This window comes from Idiotropiscis lumnitzeri, chromosome 10, assembly GCF_059441095.1.
Source record: "Idiotropiscis lumnitzeri isolate Australia: NSW breed Sydney's pygmy pipehorse chromosome 10, RoL_Ilum_1.0, whole genome shotgun sequence".
In the NCBI taxonomy this organism is placed as follows: Eukaryota; Metazoa; Chordata; class Actinopteri; order Syngnathiformes; family Syngnathidae; genus Idiotropiscis; species Idiotropiscis lumnitzeri.
The window spans coordinates 21,022,878-21,040,640 of record NC_142400.1 but is presented as its reverse complement, the minus strand read 5'-3'; the positions used below and the strand labels follow the sequence as shown (position 1 = coordinate 21,040,640).

Sequence of the window (17,763 nt, the reverse complement as noted above, 5' to 3'; positions counted from 1 at the left end):
TTTAATGTGAACATTGCTAAATATTTAGTATATAAGTGCGCTCTGTTGAAAATAAATATTGAAACTATATAAAAATGTGAACATAGGCTAGACATTTCGGGAAGTTGGACTTTGGTTCGGACCTTTAAATTGGAAGACATTTTAATCGTGGATCTCTGTGACTTTTAATTGAATACCTGTGCTATAGATGATAATATTCATTTTACAATATGTCATAATCGTCAATTGGCCATTTTTTTTTTAGTTGTTTGCAGTGATTTTATTTGTTTCTCCACAGATTGTAATTGAATTTAATTTTAATGAAATAGGTTATTTAGTATGTAATGAATTAATGTGTGTAAGAATGCTTTGAATTTCTCCTGGCTGCAATACACCAGGTTCAAATGATCAGTTCATTAGCAAGATTTGAAGAAGCCCTTTAAGTATCGTGTTCATTTGAATTAGGTGTGTTGCACCCAGGAGAGACGGAAATCATGCAGGAATGCGGCCTTCCAGGACTGGAGTTTGAGACCTGTGATCTAGACTGTGAAAACTGAAAGACAATGCGGAATGGATGACAGACAGGAACTAGGGGTGTCAAACTCCAGTCCTCGAGGGCCGGTGTCCTGCATGTTTTCCATCTCTCCCAGCTGCAACCCACCTGATTCAAATGAGCAGGATACTTATCAGGCTTCTTCAGAGCTTGCTGATGAGCTGATCATTTGAATCAGGTGGGTTGCAGCCGGGAGAGATTGAAAGCATGCAGGAAAGCGGCCCTCCAGGACTGGATCTTGACACCCCTGACAGGGAATCAAATACAAACAAATTGACGAGACAACAAAAGCACCCGGAGAAGACACAAAGGATTAGCAGGAGCTGATTGGTCAACACAAGGTATTCGTTAAACGAACACAGGTGGACACAATAAGCATGACAGATACACAAAAGGAACACAAGGAAAAAACATCCATCCGTCCATTATCTGAAACACTTCTCACGAGGGTCCAGGGCATGCTGGAGCCTATCCCAGCTGTCATCGGGCAGTAGGTGGGGTACACTCTAAACTGGTTGCCGACCAATCGCCGGGCACACATAGACGAACAACTATCCGCGCTCACACTCACACCTAGGGGCAATTTAGAGTGTCCAATCAACCTGCCATGCATGTTTTTGGAATATGGGAGGAAACCGGAGTACCGGGAGGAAACCCACACAGGCACGGGGAGAACATGCAAACTCCACACAGAAAGCACGAGGGGCTTTCAGCAAGGTTCAGCTCCTCTCAAAACCCACACAATTTCAGCACATTTTTCTTCACCATACTTCACCATCAAGGATAAAAAGCAACAACACAGTTCTTTATGTAAAACATTTAAATTAGGTTTGGATTTAATGGATCTATTTTTATGCATAAAAAACAATTACTGAGAATGTTGAGCGTGTTAATGAGGAGGTTTTGGGATGATGCTGACTGTGTTGCCCTGTGAGCAATAGTAAATAAAGATTTTTGACATTTTTCTTCTTTGACAGGGTTTCTTTCTCTTGTCGTAGTTAAAGGCAGAGAAACATAATTATATGCACGTTTAATTTGTTAATTATTTTCAAGAAGTCGTCGTTGGGACGGCATATCCGCTGATGTCACTTCCTGTTTGCCGACACCGGTTTCATCAAACATATCAGTCACCATTCACCTATGAAACGTCGTCGAAGCAATGTCATAAGTGTGGTAATTAATTTTGCGTAAAATAGTGTCATATAGGCCAATTCCTTGTACAAATGTCATTGTTCATCTGAGCACTGCTCAAGAGTATCAAGATATTTGTTGTTAAATGCGCTATAAAAATAAAATTGTATTGTATTTTCGAGTGACAGCTTTTTAGATTATCTACTTAATTGAAATGTTCCATAAAAATGAAAAGATATACGGATATTGCAAAAAAGTAGTGACATGCACTTTCCATGTAAACAAAGTGACCGTCCCACCCATATTTCACACAAAGGCTCATGGAGCGTTGGAATAAGGTGGATACGGTGGCCCTGATGTGTAAATCACAAAAACTAATTACTGGACATATGCACAAAAGAGGTCATTCCAAATAATATTCATCCATCCATTATCTGTACCGCTTGTCCTCACAAAGGTCGCAGTGGTGCTGGAACCTATCCCAGCTGTCGGGAGAACATGCAAACTCCACACAGGAAGGCCTGAGGCAGGATCGTACCCACGACCTCTGCATTGTGAGGCCATCGTGCCGTCGGTCCCAAATATAAAAAAAAAACTAAATAAAAAACGTGCCACTACACTAAATCAAGAATCACAAAAGCAAATAACCAAGGAAACATAAAAAGGTAACCACAAGCCCCCCCCCCACACACACACACACACCCACACACAAAAAACGAAATACGTACAACAGCAAACCAAAAATCACAAACAAACCAACAAAAAATAATCCCAAACCAAAAATAAACACACATTACAGATATCGACGCATTGCAACATTTTCTTAGCGGAAGGGGTTGGTAGGTGGGGGCATTGAAATGGGGTAGGATGAGTCAGACTCACGGATGATTGGATGAGTGTGACAACTTGATTGGACGTACTTGTAACTTGCTCGTTAGCGCCCTCGTATGTGCATGCTTGGTGATGCATGCAAGAGGGGTGACTGGCTCCTCTGTAAATCCATGCGATCGACCGAACACCCCTTTGCGAGCTACTGCTCGCTCTCGATCGGTGTAATGGGCACCCCTATTTATATTATAAACGCCAGTAGACGCATTGTTCACCAAACAATGCCGAACGTAGCTATTGTTACACAGCGTACCAGAACTTTTCTCAGACTCTAGTTGTCACAAGAGGCAAAATCACAGATGAGCTCAGACAGGGGTCGCACTGCTTGCCGAAAATAAACGCAATTTACGATGCTTATTTTGGCACTGAATTGCGTCACACAGCCACGCGTATCGCTTCCATGTTTTTGCCGGCTTCGAGTCTCTCCAACAGAACTCTTAGTTAAATGGCCAGTACACGCGACAGCGTTAAAATATTTTATTCTGCCCCAAGTGCAAATATTTAAATTCTATACCCGAATATATTCTACTGCACAAAGAGGGCTGGGATTCCACGCCCATAATGGATGGAATGAGCAACGTTTTGCATTGAATCGGAACTACAATTTATTGAAAAAAATAAAACGTTTAATGTCCACGAAATTCAAAATTTTGCGTTGTTCAAATAAACGACTCAGTGAAACAAAATGCACAGTAACGTGTCTTACACAAGGTCTTCCACATAATCGTTTCCAAGGTGGAATGCAAAAACCGTTAATATTGAGAACTATTTGGGGGCTTACATTAGGTCAGGCATCACCAAATGATTCGGAGCGGACCCATGGCCAATCTATGATGATTTTTTTTCAGGGCGCATTCGCAAACGTTGGCACTGCAATTCTAGTAAATACGGAAAAGGCGTCACTGATTTGAGCCAATCAAATCTTTTGTTTACGATCCACTGCCAATTGCGCAGCAGACCGGAAAAGAGTGCTGCTGAAGTATGCCTTGCTAAAAAGTTAGCGAGGTCGATGCGTGTTGTTTTAAATGAATGGACGGAGAATTTTAGTTTCGTTCTGGCTGCAGCCAATTCAAAACCAGTGTGCATCATATGCTCCGAAACCGTCGCAACATTGCGAAGCGCCACTACGAAACAAAGCACCGCCCTTTTGTGCACAGTTATCCGCTGACGTTTGAGGTGAGCGCATGCAAAAACATCGAACTTCGAGTGCAGTACAACAGATTTTTACATTTTCGTTTACATCCCAGCGGCATGCAAACGAATATTCAGTAAAAGTATCATGGATTTTGGGGAAACATAAAAAAACGTTCAAGTGATGGGGAAGTTGTGAAGGAGTGCTTAAATGTGGTTGCACAAACATTATTTAAAGGAAAACACAAAACCCAGATGTGTGAAATAATCTACCAAATCCCAATGGCCCTGACTCCGTTCCAACCCAGATTTAAGTCACTGGCAGGGCAGTCACAAACTCATTTTTCTCATTAAGAGAAGTTAAAAAAATATTCAAAAGAAAAAGTGGTGTCAAAGCTCATTTTGAATTAGTTTTTCATGAGGACAGCCATTTCTATTGATTGAGTACTCAACATGTTGACCTGGTTTACTTGGATAATTAGGCTTTCCGTTTTTTTTAGGATGATAACTCTTTGATTTAAAAAAAAAAAGGTAAAAGATGTTTACTCAATGCTTAGCACTTGATATATTTCTGCAGGAGATATTTTACAGTTTTTTTCTGGAAGTGGCACCCTTAAATTCCTCGAGCCACATTTTCTTGAATGTGAAATAAACGCCTTATATTTGTTTGACTGGCAAATGTGTTTAATGGGAACATTGCTAAATATTTAGTATATAAGTGCGCTCTGTTGAAAATATATATTGAAGCTATATAAAAATGTGAACATAGGCTAGACATTTCGGGAAGTTGGACTTTGGTTCGGACCTTTTAATTTGAAGAAATTTTCGTCGTGGACCTCTGTGACTTTTAATTGAATACCTCTGCACTCGGTGAATCTAACCCTGTTGATTACACTAAGGTTCGGTAGGTGGCGGTAACACGCCTAAATGCTGGTTGCGGAGCGCCATTCAAATCAAGACAAGGAGAAGAGTTCCGGTTTAGCGCAGGTTTTTGAAGTAGCAGAGTTCAACTTTCAAGGTTGGTTTTAGATATTCATGCAACGAAATTGAGATAATTAGATACCAAGGTGTTTGCACACTGTATCGACTCACCCTGCAACTTACCAATAAAACAATTTAAAATATCTATGTGGTTCACTGCAGAACATGTAACGTACCCGATACAAGCACACGCTGTCATGTGAAAACATTTTCTTATCGCATATTCATTTAGGTAATTTCGTTTTACGACACATTGCATTGTCGTGACATGAATAGTAATCCGCTTGAACTATCCGTTTCTGTGTAATCACAGCACCACATGTATTTTACATTTATTTAGCTTGCGAATTAGAAGACCCCGAGTCAGCCTCCATGTGAGAGCACTCTTTAACACACAAAGTGATAGCAACCATCAAATGCAGTAAAACAGCTCACTAGAGACAACATAGTAACATATCCAGAGGGTGCTATTTTTTGGGGGTGTGTGATTGAGTCATGGCTCTTAAATCAAATGCATAACCTACAGTTTTTTCTAATTGGCTTCAAATGTTAAACTAATGTCACCTTTTTTTGCAATCAATTTGTTTTTAATGCTCACTGTCATTTTAAATAGTATATCTCTATTTGCCCGCAAACCTCATTGTAAACATTATGCTTCATTTAATGTCCAGGTTAAAGGATCATGGTTACTCATGGAGTAAGGCGTCATTTCTTGAGGGGGAGCCATGTGTGCAGCAGCTGGGCCAGGTATCAGAGACTCTGTACATTAGTAAAATTCCACTGTCAATTCTATTACAACGCCAAAAATTAATTGACAAGGATAGTAATGCTCAATTTGACATTGTCAGTGAAGTCTTCATTTGATAATTGTTATTACATGCAGAACCTCCAAGATATCTGCATATTGGTCCAATTTTACTTAATATATTGTATGTTATCAGGATATGGCAGAGACAAATGAGTGGCAGAGTTTACACTGAGATGGACTTTGACCAAGAGGAAACAAAGGCCAAGCTGCTGGGCTTCCCTGGGGGTTCCATTGATCTTTCCAAACAGGGGTCTGGCATTGGTGTCCTCACAATCAACAACCCATCCCACATGAATGCCTTCACCGGTAAGGTTTCTCAAGAACTACTCCTGGTATCCTTTCTGGTCATATAAACTTATCACCTCTGTTCTCTATTAAACGAGTGATTCCCACCCAGTGTGCCGCGGCACATTAATGCGCCATAAATCATCTGCAGCGCTGTAGGAAAGTATCGCAGTTCATTTAATTGGTCCATAATTATTCATTATAAATCTTTATTGATCTATTTATGCCAGTAGCGTTGGTGACACAGGCACAGATTATAATAATCATTATTAAACATCCTTTTTGGTTTAAATTACATAATGAAAGCGGTGTATCAACCTTTTTTCTTTTGACATATTTGTTTGGTAGTGTGTCATGACATTTTTCTAATGTTAAATGTGTCCCGGGCGGCACGGTGGCCGACTGGTTAGCACGATGGCCTCACAGTGAGAGACAGCATCGGGCGTGGGTTCGATCCCGGCTCCGGCCACCCTGTGTGGAGTTTGCATGTTCTCCCCGTGCTTGTGTGGGTTTCCCCCGGGTACTCCGGTTTCCTCCCACATTCCAGAAACATACATTGTAGGCCGATTGAACACTCTAAATTGCCCCTAGGTATGAGTGAGCGCGGATGGTTGTTCGTCTTTGTGTGCCCTGCAATTGGCTGGCAACCAGTTCAGGGTGTCCCCCGCCTACTGCCCGAAGATAGCTGGGATACGCTCCAGCACCCCCGCGACCCTAGTGAGGAGAAGCGGTATAGATGATGGATGGATGGATAAATGTGTCCCTGAGGTCAGTAAATGTTGGGAATCACTGTGCTGTACTATCGCAGGTACAATGATGGTGCAGCTGGAAGAAAAGGTGAGCCAACTGGAACAGTGGGAAGATGGAAAAGGCCTCATACTCCAGGGTGCTGCTGGAACTTTCTGTTCTGGATCAGACCTCAATGCTGTCAAAGCATTATCCAATCCCCAAGTATGACTATAAAAGAGTTTCAGCTCCTAAGCCTACAACCAAAAGCAGAGTACTTCCCTTGCCATCAATGTCAGCACATTTTTAGTTGCTTACTTAATCTTGTTCAACTGCGTGTTAATAATAGAATAGATGGTCTGTATCACTGCAACAGGGGCACTTGATATACTCACTCTGGTTATCTTTATTGTGGCAGATATTGGGAATGCAGTTGGACATTGTAAGGGTTGACAGGAGACAGAGAAAAAAATAACAGCAAAAAAAACAACAGAAGAACAATAGCAGTGTAAAGTTGTATAAAACGACAACGTTAGACAGAATTCAGAGTTGCTCTATATTATTAGAATTAGAATTAGAAATCCCTTTATTGTCATTGTACTCAAGTGTGCAACGAGATTAGAGAGCTCCCCTCTCCAGTGCAATACAACAATAATACAGACAAATATATATATTAGATAAATAAGAGAGTGCAATGGAAAATAATACTGAATAGGGTATATAAAAACACATCAGGATGCTGATCTGCAAGGTAAGGGTGGTCTCGTGTGTGTGTGTGTATGTAGACTGGGAAGACACCTGCAATTTAGTTACCAGACAAGATAAAAACTAGCCTAGCTTCTTCAATTTCTTCTACTGCTACTTTTCCTTTTTCCACGGTCTGGATGCCCTGTGGCGCCATGCTGACTCTCACAGGCCAATGTTAATAGAACTACTTATGTACACTAGGGCTGACACGAACGATTATTTTGGTAGTCGACTAATCACCATTAGCCGCGATCAGTCGACTAATCAGATCATATGTTAATTGCGGCGTGTCGCACCAGCAAGCAGCTGATTGCTTAATGAGATGATACAACATTCAACTTTGACTAAACTTAAAATGAAACCAAAACTCTACACTATGTAGATTTATAGTAATTATTATGAAACTATCTATAAATGCAAAAAGAAATACTTGTAATCAGAGGAGTAAATTAGGAAAATGCACCGTGCTAAATAAAAATAAAATAAACACGTTTAGTGGTTTTGAATTTTGTTTTCCTTTAACTTTTATGCAAAACATTTGGTTTTTCTTCACTAAAATGGGTGACTCGATCGTAGTAAATTGGTCTGCACAATCAATGCATCAGGAAAAAAAAAATCTTTTAATATTAGGAGGAACATTTTTTTTGATAGGACTATAACGTTGAAACAAACTGTTTTACTGTTATGTAATACCAATGGGGGGGGACTTGTGGCAAATATGTCATGTTTTCTTAGTTTGAGTACTGGATTTTCACAGTTCATAAATGCATCACTCCGTTCGCAAGAGACCTTAAGATCGTTCTGCTTCAATGTCAAACAGGGCTTGTACACCCTGTTTTTGTTGTTATAAAAAGTGAGTTTGCTGACTAATGCCTCCTTAATCCAATGTAGACACTACAATATGTTAGCGTAGGAAAAAGGACATAGTTTTTGTGTGTGTCTGTGTGCGCGCAAACTTAAAACTAGCTTGCAGACACGACTGAACGTGTCAGAAATTAAAAATGGCAACAGCCACAATGTTCTTCCTTTCTCGATGATCGCGCATCCCCGTCGTGCTGCCATGAAAGGGAGCTTTGCATCATAAGCATTTGTCGGTGAAATGTGACGTAACCTTTTTCACTAACCGCAATGCTTCTGTGTAGTTCATCGATGACCCGGATCACCGCGACTGCACATGTGCACCCAAGATGGCATACAGCCAGCGGGGAAAAGCGAGAGACGAGGGTGTTTCAAGAGCAATGTGCCAAACAAATAAATAGAAATAAACGACTCGTCTACTCCTTAAATTGTCGATAGTTTGTATTGTCGACGTCCTCGTGATTAGTCGGTAATCTTTGCAGCCCTACTGTACAGCAGACATCATCTGTTTTGGGGGACGAGAACCGCAATTGAGATATCGTCGTGTGTGTTGTGCTTTGTCGGTCATCTTGAGTACACCACACACAATATAAGCTTAAAAACACACAGGACAATTCTTCCATTGTCATTTGTGGGTTCTCACATGATATTTATATATTTCATTTTTTAAATCAGTATATGCACTTTACTTGCATGCCTACATTACATTGTACTGGAGGCAAATTATTTGCGGTATCAATTGTCTAACCTAAGGTAATGTTGCTTTTGTCTCATAGGATGGCATGAAGATGTGTATGTTTATGCAGAATGTTCTAACAAGACTACTCAGGCAAGGAGCCGTTTTTATGCTGCGTGATTGAAATGTATGTTGTTTTATGTACTTGGAGCACAGTATTATATTTGGTATTCCCAGTGCAGGCTGCCTCTGATTTCTGTTGCACTTGTGGAGGGGAGAGCTCTGGGGGGAGGCGCAGAACTTACTACTGCATGTGATTTCAGGTACACATAAACACACACACACATTTTTAACATGTTAATCTTTTTTTTTTTTTAATGTTGGAGACTCTACACATGACTTGGGGGAGGAGAGTTCTGGTTTTAAAGTATGACCTCCCTGGCAAGGAAATGTGTCAGTGGTATCTGTAAATTGAATTGACCTAGCTCAAGTCAAGACAACTAGTGAAATTGAGATTATGAAATAAAGGATAATTAACGGAGAGCAAGAGCCAAGATGGCCCATTTTTCACTAACAAGCTCAGATTATTTCTATTTTTTTCAGGAAACTGAAATTAGTTATCATTTTTTTTTGTATCTATTAATTTTGGAGAAATTAGTAAATAAATAACAAATTTGTCCCTATCGATGCCAAACTCATATGACAGTGCAATAAATTATATGGTTACTTACAATTAAGATTATTGGCCTTGACTTTTTTCCAAGCAGATCAGGGAGGAATACTTACCCTTAAACAAACTGCACAAGATCATCTTTCAGTGACTTCTGATCGGCCTTTGCCAACTTTGACTGGAACAAAGGAATTGCACTAAAAATGTTTCCCAATTTCTAATGTGCGTACCTTCATGTAAAACAGGATAAACTGATTTGCATGTATAACTATGCGTTTGATACTTTTTTAGATTAATGGCACCTGGCAGTGTGATCCAGTTTGTCCACAAACACATGGGTGTGGTCCCAGGCTGGGGCGGAGCTGCTCGACTCATCCATCTTGTTGGAAGCCAAAATTCCCTCAAGTTGCTCTGTGGTGCTTCAAAAGTGGATACTGAAATTGGGCTCAAGATTCGTCTGGCAGATGACGCTCTTGAAGACCCTAAGATCGAGGAAGGTGTGGGGACTCTCCAACAGCAGGCTGAAAAGTGGCTCAGTCACTACACAAAAGGGCCACCGGCAGTAATCCAGGCTATTAAAAAGGTAGCCTTGTCAGGGAGAGAGCTCCCTTTAACGGAGGCACTGAGGATTGAGAAGGAGGTCTTTGGTACTGTTTGGGGTGGTCCAAGTAACCTGCAGGCACTAACCAGCAAGTCGAAATACAAATGAGCAGATCAGATTGATCAGTCATATTTATAAGACTTGCACCATTGCAATCAACCCAAGAGTGGAAACTGTGTGTGTTAGAGAAATTGTATTCATGTTATAATTTTGTTAGCTTATCTTATATTAGTAGTTTGATTACTATTAATATTTTTGATAAACTGCTCATGCTCATTTACTAAGAAAAGGAAGTTATCTCGCTGACCTGCCGCCGACCCAACAAAAGACTTCCTTCCGCAACCAACTGCAGGAAACGCAAACAACCGATACCAAGACATGCTTGGGAGAAGAAACACAAAACTGCTCAGAGCAGTAACACATAGCCAAGTGTCAGTTTCATAGCCACCATGTTTTTTCTCTTAGCATGATTGTGATTGTGGGCTACGGATGATCTGTTTCAGAACGTGGTGGAACTGCAAACAGTCTATTATGTTCTCCTCATGAGAAAACAATGGTCTTCTATCTTTTGTGTCTATTATCTTATAGGTGTTGGGTGAGATAAATCTGACACTGCAGGTCAAACTTGGCAGAAATAAAACCTAACTGCAGTTTATTTTAACGTCTCAAATGATGTTTCCACAGAAAGAGTGCCGTGGATATAAATATGTCATTTTGCGATTACGTTTTAGTTGGAGTGTATTTCATTGACATTGTTTACAGTAATGGGGTGTCCGCTTCATGAGGGAAATATTTACTGCGTATATTCAGTGTTTTTTTTTTTTAATTTAAATTTCATCCTTAACCTTGCTTGTGAAGTTCTGGTTTTATTAAAGAAATGGTGAACCTTCTTCACAATTTAAGTTCAATACAATTGAACTTATTTTCTAAGCTGATCTGATATTCAAAATGCCCAAATGGACACTTTAGCATAATATTTCATCTGTTTGTATAAAATCATTCATCTTCACATAAATGTATTTAACCGTTGTGCAACGCTGCAATTGTGAATTCCACCCCCTCTAAGTTATGGATGCCTTAATGCAATGCCTATACTGCCTGTTTTATAGGTTTCCCTCCTCAACACATCTGATTCAACTGATGGGCTCATCAGCAAAGTTTGAGGAAGATCCCCATCATTTGAATCAGGTGTGCTGTACAAGGGAAATGTAAAACAGGGTGGATATGGGCTCTAAGGCTGGACTTACTCACTCCTGCACTAGATAAGTGTTGAAATTTCAGGTACGAAAGGGCTTAATAGCTATTGAGTAACTAGCCCACAGTGACTCAAAGTAGAGCTATTGTGGAACGGGGAAGCATGTCAATCGCAAAGGACAACTATTATGAGGAGCATATTACTCAGTTGTCTAAAAAGAAGAGCCTATTAGAATGATGAAATGACCATTTATTAATTTACAAACCAAGTAAAAAATTGCCAAGCAAAAATTGTTACAAAAAATGCATTCAGAATGAAAAATCCGAGGGGATAATCTAAGCACTTAGAATAAACCTTCAAACACTTTGATTTGGAATGGCATGATCATCTTACTGCCTCACATTTTGTACGTAATTTCATTTAAAAGCAAAACAAAGGGACATTTATCCACACCAAACCCAAAATATCAAGAGCATCTTGCCACACGAAGCATTAAAATAACTCTCTCTTCAAACATGCTCTAGTTTACCTTTATAAATTAGCAACACCAGTGAAAATACCTGGGTTGTCACCAACATCTAAACGTAAAAGGCTGATACCTTACATTAAAGTCCCAATTGCTTCAAGAGTTCAACAATTTCAATGGGCAGTAAATTAGTTCATCAGACTTTACTGTTTTAAGATTAAATGTGAACTTAGTTCCTCGTGAGGCACAGCAAAAACACACCCTGCCTCAAGATGATTTCACATAAAAGTGCACTGAGAATTCACAATTCACTAATTCTGAATCAAAATAAACTGGGAGGTTGGCACTTATAATCAAGAATCAACGCCAAATGTTGAGTTCCATGTATGTCATGTTATCTGAGAGAGTTAAAGATGATTAGAATGCAGCGATTCACATTGAGAATGATGCAATTGCAAACGACTCATTCGTGTTCCCTCTCACATGTCACAGATCGTCATTTTACTCCAAAGGTGTTTATGCTTATGACTTCACAAGCAGCTTGTCAACCAGAGCTGCTCAAAAACATGATCCGTTTGTCGTTTGTGAGCAGTGAAACAATGAATGAGAGCAAAAAGGAAAGAATAAATTAATGGAACAAAACAGTAAACTTGATTATGGAAAAACTTCAGACTTCAGTCACTGTACACTGACCATCAGGCTTTCGGGATCTTCCACTTGACGATGACGAAGGGGGGGAAACGGACTCTGCGCCAGGGAGGGCTCTGTCCTCTGGGTTCAGTCTTTGCCTCTGTGAGCGATCCTCCCATGGCTCCACATGCTGACCATTGCCTCCGCCCTCCCCTTCATCCTGATCCTCCTCCTCCTCCTCCTCATCACTCCAGTCCCCGGAGCCGGATTCATCCACAGAGGCGTGAGGGTCAGATGACCTAGAGGGTGAAGCCTCGTCCTCTTCGTCTTCCTCACCTTCACCTGCCCCAGATCGCTCGTGAAATGGAGTGGGCCTGTGGCTGATTTGGAGCTGTGAGAGAGCGTCCTCTAGAGGGGGGCTGCTGCCGGGTTGACCGCTCAAGTTAGTCGGAGGTCTCGCAGCGGGCAGAGGGGTTGGTGGAACAGAAGGGATGACAGTACCCTGCTGTTGCACACCAGCTGGTGTGGTATCGGCTCCATCAGCAGAGTTTTCTCTCCCTGCTGCCCCGATTGCCCCTGTGACACCTTCAGTGTCCAAACGCAATCCGGCCACTCCTTTCTTGGGGATATCCAAAACATCACGCTTCATCTTGCGTCTACGTCCGTGCTCATTACGCCTGTACTGGACCATGTTCTCTAAGTCAGCCACATACAAAAACCCAGCGATGAGCATCTCCGCCGTCTTCTTGCCTTTGGAGAAAGCGTCCTCCAGCTCACGGCTAGTTCGCACGTCATACTGCCACCAACCATTGCGGCCCTCGTAATACCAGGCGTGATCACTCACTTCACCGCCCCGACCCCCCGCAGATGCTTTTAGCTCCTCCGGAGAGAGAAGTGTGGGCCTTTCCAAGAAGTCATCCGGCACTTCCTGTCTGCAGAGAGCACAGCGCTTGCTCTGCCAGGATGCCCCCTTCACACAGAGGAAGCAGAAGATGTGGTGGCATGGAAGTTGCACTGGGTGGACACAGCTCTGCAGACAGATGGCACACTCCGGTACAGAGAGGGCTGGTGATGTGTTGAGGGAGCCAGGACACGATGATTCGGCACTGCTCCCACTACCAGTAGCACCATTGCTGCTGCTGCTGTTGCTGCCTTTCTTACTTGGGGGAAGTGAGCTAACAGAGTGGTCTACTTCCCCGCAACTAGCCATCCTTAGCAAGTTCTGGGAAGTGGGATGAGAAGAAAAAAACTATTAAAAGGTGGCATGTATGTGTACAAAGTTCCTTTGCAACATTGCAACTCAGTTATTGCGGCATTACAATCACAGGTTTTTCCATTTATAACCATAAATGAAGCTATTCCAGTTTTACGTCGCTATTTGGTGTTTTTTTTTGCTATTTTTCTTCTAAAACGGGATCAGTCAAGAAATATTTTTTTTTTGGAGGGAAAATACCCTAAATGCAAATGCAATGGTTGCATTTGCAAGTCACTATAACGCCAGTGCACTACCCTGAATGTGTGTTTGGAGAGGTAGAGTGTGCTCGCCTCTCATTCATTTCTGAACGCAACCTATGTTCTAAAATCTAAACCAATCAGCAGCTAGTGCTTGAACTGTTTCCATCTCTACTGCCTGGTGCACTGCATCCCCTGTTGAAGTGCTAAGAGCCCACACTGGCATTGTTTTTGGTACATTCTGAATAATCAAACGGCACATTTCAACAATGCTCTTGAGTTTCCCAACGGTGAAAGTACTGCAGTGCACGCTCAGAGGATATTTCCAAACGCACCCTTGAGCTGGCCCCGTGCAATATCCCTGTAATGCGCACCAAGTACACTGCTTCACTCAGACGATTCATAAAATCGTTCATATGTGCTGTTGGACATTCAGCGTACCACAAAAATCGGGAGTACCCAGTACAGGCAGTCAAAGCCAGAAAGTAAATGTCTGCATTCAGAAATGAATAGGAGCTACAATTGATGAACTCAGGGGAGAGTGTATAATGTTGCAATTTTTTTTATAAAAAAAAAAAAAAAAAAAGTTAAAAATATAAGAATTGTGTTCCACTTCACGACTGGGTCCCAATTGGTGATGATTCCTCATAAAAACAACAACAACAAAAAATCTAAAACTCAATTTTTGTTTGAAGCCTGAAATGTGGCCCAAGGTAAAAAAGTTCAAGGGGGCCAAATACATTTGCTATCCATCTATCTCAAGGAACCGTGGGTCTTCCACAGTACATTAATCCGTCACTAAATTGTGATTTATCGTTCGAATCCCAGCTATACAAGTGAATATTTAGGCAATTTTTTTTTCTTCTCAGATTTTTGCTTCCAAGTCTGCACCTTCAGTTAAGTACTGGAACACTGAGATCTACTCAAAAAAGCAGAAAATCTAATTTCTTTGAAAAAGTTCAGAATAAAATTTGAAATCTGCTGAAATAAATATTATACAAATGCCCACACACACTTAAATTTTATTGTATTTCATAATTGAAAAAACAACAGTAGTCAGAAAACCATAACGTATCCCATAGGCTCAATGTTGACATATTAGTGTCCATGTTCCTTAACAACCCCTGAAAATAAATCAAACAAAATCTATGACATTCTTGTGACACCACATGCATACTTACATTAAGTCGCCTTAATGTTCATGTATCATGAGACGTGCTGGTGGACCTTCAAAATTAGACCTGCATTAAACCAAAAAAAACGTATGACTTTTAAAAGAAAATGTACCCTCGTCAAGACAAACCGTTTAGAAACTACTTTAGTAAACGAACGAATACGAGGCATTTGATAAACAAGATGCATTTCACGCGTGACATTACAAAGCATTTCGACACAGCTGTTACTAACATGAGCGAGTGTTTTGAACAAAGGGCCACTCTGTTAATTGTCGGACTTGCATGGACCCAATTGAGTCGACAAATCGCTCCACATTGATGCTGGTGGCCTCTTAGTACTGAAAAAAATAACAGCTAACGTTAAAGCCACTGAAAAGCAGATTACGTTACCAAATACAAGACAACAAAGAGATGGCATGCTAAAATTTACATGAAACTCATTGTGGTGAATGACAGTCCGAACGTTCTAGATGACGTTTGAGACACGAAACAAAGAAAATGTGTTCAAACAAATGAGTACAAATGCTAAATCGCAAACGTGAATAAATAGATATTAACGGTGGACTCCATTAACGTTACTGCTAGTTGCTACGGCTAACGGCAGTAATTTGACTCCAGCAAATAGACGGGGTTCATGTGATGGCGCTAGCTTATTTTAGCAGGTCGACATTAACAACAAGGAGCACTTTTCCTCTCGCGTCTCAGTCCAGGCAGCTGCTACGTACATACCGTACTGATTATAAGTCGTTGTCCACTTCTTCTGAATAGCTACCTTCAAATAAAGGGGCGCCAATACCAAACGTCAATCAAACAAATCCGAATGTTTCGTGCGTTTGTTTTCCACGGTATTAAAAAACTCAGGGTGACGCATTCAATTTACCTCGGATTTCTGAAGATGAAATTACGTCACATCCGAGTTGTTGACGCTCCAATTCACCAATCAAATGAACGAAGACCCTTAAAAAACAAAACAAAAAACAAAACAAAAAACACGTTTATTCGTTATGTTCGGGTACGTTTAAATTACTTTGCACAAAAGTGAAAAGTACGGTGTTTTATTATTAAACCCATTTTCTAACTAATATTGACTATTTTATTGTGACGAAAATGTCAAATCAACGCAGGAAATGGAAAAAAATGCAAAATTACTTGAAATGTGTGTCGAAGTGTTTAGCTGTAGAGCGTTATGCTTTACGTGATAACGTACTTATAAGTAAAAGTTAAGGTTTAAAACTTTAAATACAGATGCTCCTTTCACATGCAGTCCAGAATGCGGTGCATATTTTTGTTTTGATTAAAGATTAATTTGGGAAACTCCGACACACGTAATATTACGCGTGACGTAAACAACGCGAGATTTCACGAGGCGCAGACGGTTACAATCTCTTCCTGTTCGCTAGCAGCTAGAGGACGTTGGTGTCACAGAGGAGAGCGCTGGTGCGTTGGGTATTTATTTTTCAGCCAAGCTAAGCAAAGAAGAAACAATCGCGAAATGTTCTCACGCGCCGTAAGACCCACGATCGGGCTCACCAGGAGCTTGTCCACCTCGTCGCACAAGCACGCCAAAGTGGCGGTGCTGGGAGCTTCTGGTGGAATAGGCCAGCCGCTATCTTTGCTGCTCAAGAATAGCCCCTTGGTGAGTCAACTCTCCCTCTATGATATCGCTCACACCCCAGGGGTGGCTGCTGACCTCAGCCACATCGAGACAAGAGCCCAGGTCAGCGGCTACATGGGTCCCGACCAGCTCAATGCTGCACTACAGGGATGCGAAGTCGTCGTCATTCCCGCTGGCGTGCCCAGAAAGCCCGGCATGACTCGTGACGACCTCTTCAACACCAACGCTACCATTGTTGCTACCTTGGCCGATGCCTGTGCTCGCAACTGTCCTGAAGCAATGATCTGCATTATTGCCAACCCTGTCAACTCCACCATCCCGATCACTTCTGAGGTCCTGAAGAAGCATGGCGTATATAACCCTAACAAAGTGTTTGGTGTCACCACCTTGGACATTGTCAGAGCCAATACCTTTGTGGCTGAGTTGAAAGGTCTTGATCCAGCCCGTGTCAGTGTACCTGTCATTGGAGGTCACGCGGGGAAGACCATCATTCCCCTCATTTCCCAGTGCACCCCCAAAGTGGAATTCCCAGCTGACCAGTTGGCTGCTCTGACTGGCAGGATCCAGGAAGCTGGCACTGAGGTGGTGAAGGCCAAGGCCGGAGCTGGTTCCGCTACCCTCTCCATGGCATACGCCGGCGCCCGCTTCACCTTCTCCATCTTGGATGCCATGAATGGAAAGGAGGGTGTGGTTGAATGCGGCTTTGTCAGGTCAGAGGAGACAGAGTGCAAATACTTCGCAACACCTCTCCTCCTGGGCAAGAATGGCATTGAGAAAAACCTCGGGCTCGGCAAGCTGTCCCCCTTCGAGGAGAAACTGGTGGCTGAGGCAATTGATGAGCTGAAGGGCTCCATCAAGAAGGGCGAGGATTTTGTGGCCAACATGAAGTGAACAGGGACATTAAAGTAGCTGCAACTTGCCACTGTCATTGATATTTGCTGTCTTAAATTAAAGGCTCTTTGGCAAAACACCACATTTGTCTGTGATTTCTTCCTCTTTTGATTTTCTTTTTGCCAAACAATAGTCTTAAATAAAGAAGTAAATTTTGACATTTGTGCTGTCATTTTCTTTCAATGGGATTCCCCTTATCTTTTCCTATGTAGTTATATCTCACCCAGCCATGAATACATCATACATCCTATTTTGCAAATATAAATTAACTTTTTTCCCATCCATTCATTATCTGGTCCGCTTAT

The 17,763-nt window shown here is 41.6% G+C and overlaps 3 protein-coding genes across 4 annotated transcripts; 2 read left to right on the top strand and 1 right to left on the bottom strand.

Annotated features, from left to right (window-relative positions):
* Positions 1-3,530: 3,530 nt before the first annotated feature.
* Positions 3,531-10,924, top strand: echdc1 (enoyl CoA hydratase domain containing 1). Its single transcript, XM_088307095.1, has 8 exons — positions 3,531-3,727; positions 4,582-4,700; positions 5,335-5,410; positions 5,605-5,777; positions 6,565-6,707; positions 8,864-8,916; positions 9,006-9,086; positions 9,725-10,924. Exons 3-8 carry the CDS (start codon positions 5,346-5,348, stop codon positions 10,140-10,142), a joined length of 933 nt encoding a protein of 310 aa, XP_088163221.1. The 5' UTR covers positions 3,531-3,727; positions 4,582-4,700; positions 5,335-5,345; the 3' UTR covers positions 10,143-10,924.
* A 533-nt stretch (positions 10,925-11,457) lies between these two features.
* Positions 11,458-15,910, bottom strand: rnf146 (ring finger protein 146). Of its 2 annotated transcripts, none has more exons than XM_088307094.1 (3): positions 15,833-15,910; positions 14,959-15,018; positions 11,458-13,547 (listed from the first exon to the last, which is right to left on the bottom strand). In XM_088307094.1, the coding sequence occupies exon 3, from the start codon at positions 13,533-13,535 to the stop codon at positions 12,363-12,365; it is 1,173 nt and encodes a 390-aa protein (XP_088163220.1). In that variant the 5' UTR covers positions 13,536-13,547; positions 14,959-15,018; positions 15,833-15,910; the 3' UTR covers positions 11,458-12,362. The 2 variants fall into 2 exon arrangements, with proteins under 2 accessions (XP_088163220.1, XP_088163219.1); XM_088307093.1 differs by lacking the exon at positions 15,833-15,910 and adding an exon at positions 15,682-15,826.
* A 391-nt stretch (positions 15,911-16,301) lies between these two features.
* Positions 16,302-17,537, top strand: mdh2 (malate dehydrogenase 2, NAD (mitochondrial)). Its single transcript, XM_088307769.1, has one exon. It carries the CDS (start codon positions 16,445-16,447, stop codon positions 17,456-17,458), a length of 1,014 nt encoding a protein of 337 aa, XP_088163895.1. The 5' UTR covers positions 16,302-16,444; the 3' UTR covers positions 17,459-17,537.
* The last annotated feature ends 226 nt before the right edge of the window (positions 17,538-17,763 follow it).

Bases quoted from the DNA above. Each gene is read 5' to 3' on its own strand.
- echdc1 (XM_088307095.1), top strand. From the start codon at position 5,346: ATGGTTACTCATGGAGTAAGGCGTCATTTCTTGAGGGGGAGCCATGTG. The intron at 5,778-6,564 runs GTAAGGTTTCTC...GTACTATCGCAG, and splicing joins CCACATGAATGCCTTCACCG to GTACAATGATGGTGCAGCTG. The intron at 8,917-9,005 runs GCAAGGAGCCGT...TTCCCAGTGCAG, and splicing joins GTTCTAACAAGACTACTCAG to GCTGCCTCTGATTTCTGTTG.
- mdh2 (XM_088307769.1), top strand. From the start codon at position 16,445: ATGTTCTCACGCGCCGTAAGACCCACGATCGGGCTCACCAGGAGCTTG.
- rnf146 (XM_088307094.1), bottom strand. From the start codon at position 13,535: ATGGCTAGTTGCGGGGAAGTAGACCACTCTGTTAGCTCACTTCCCCCA.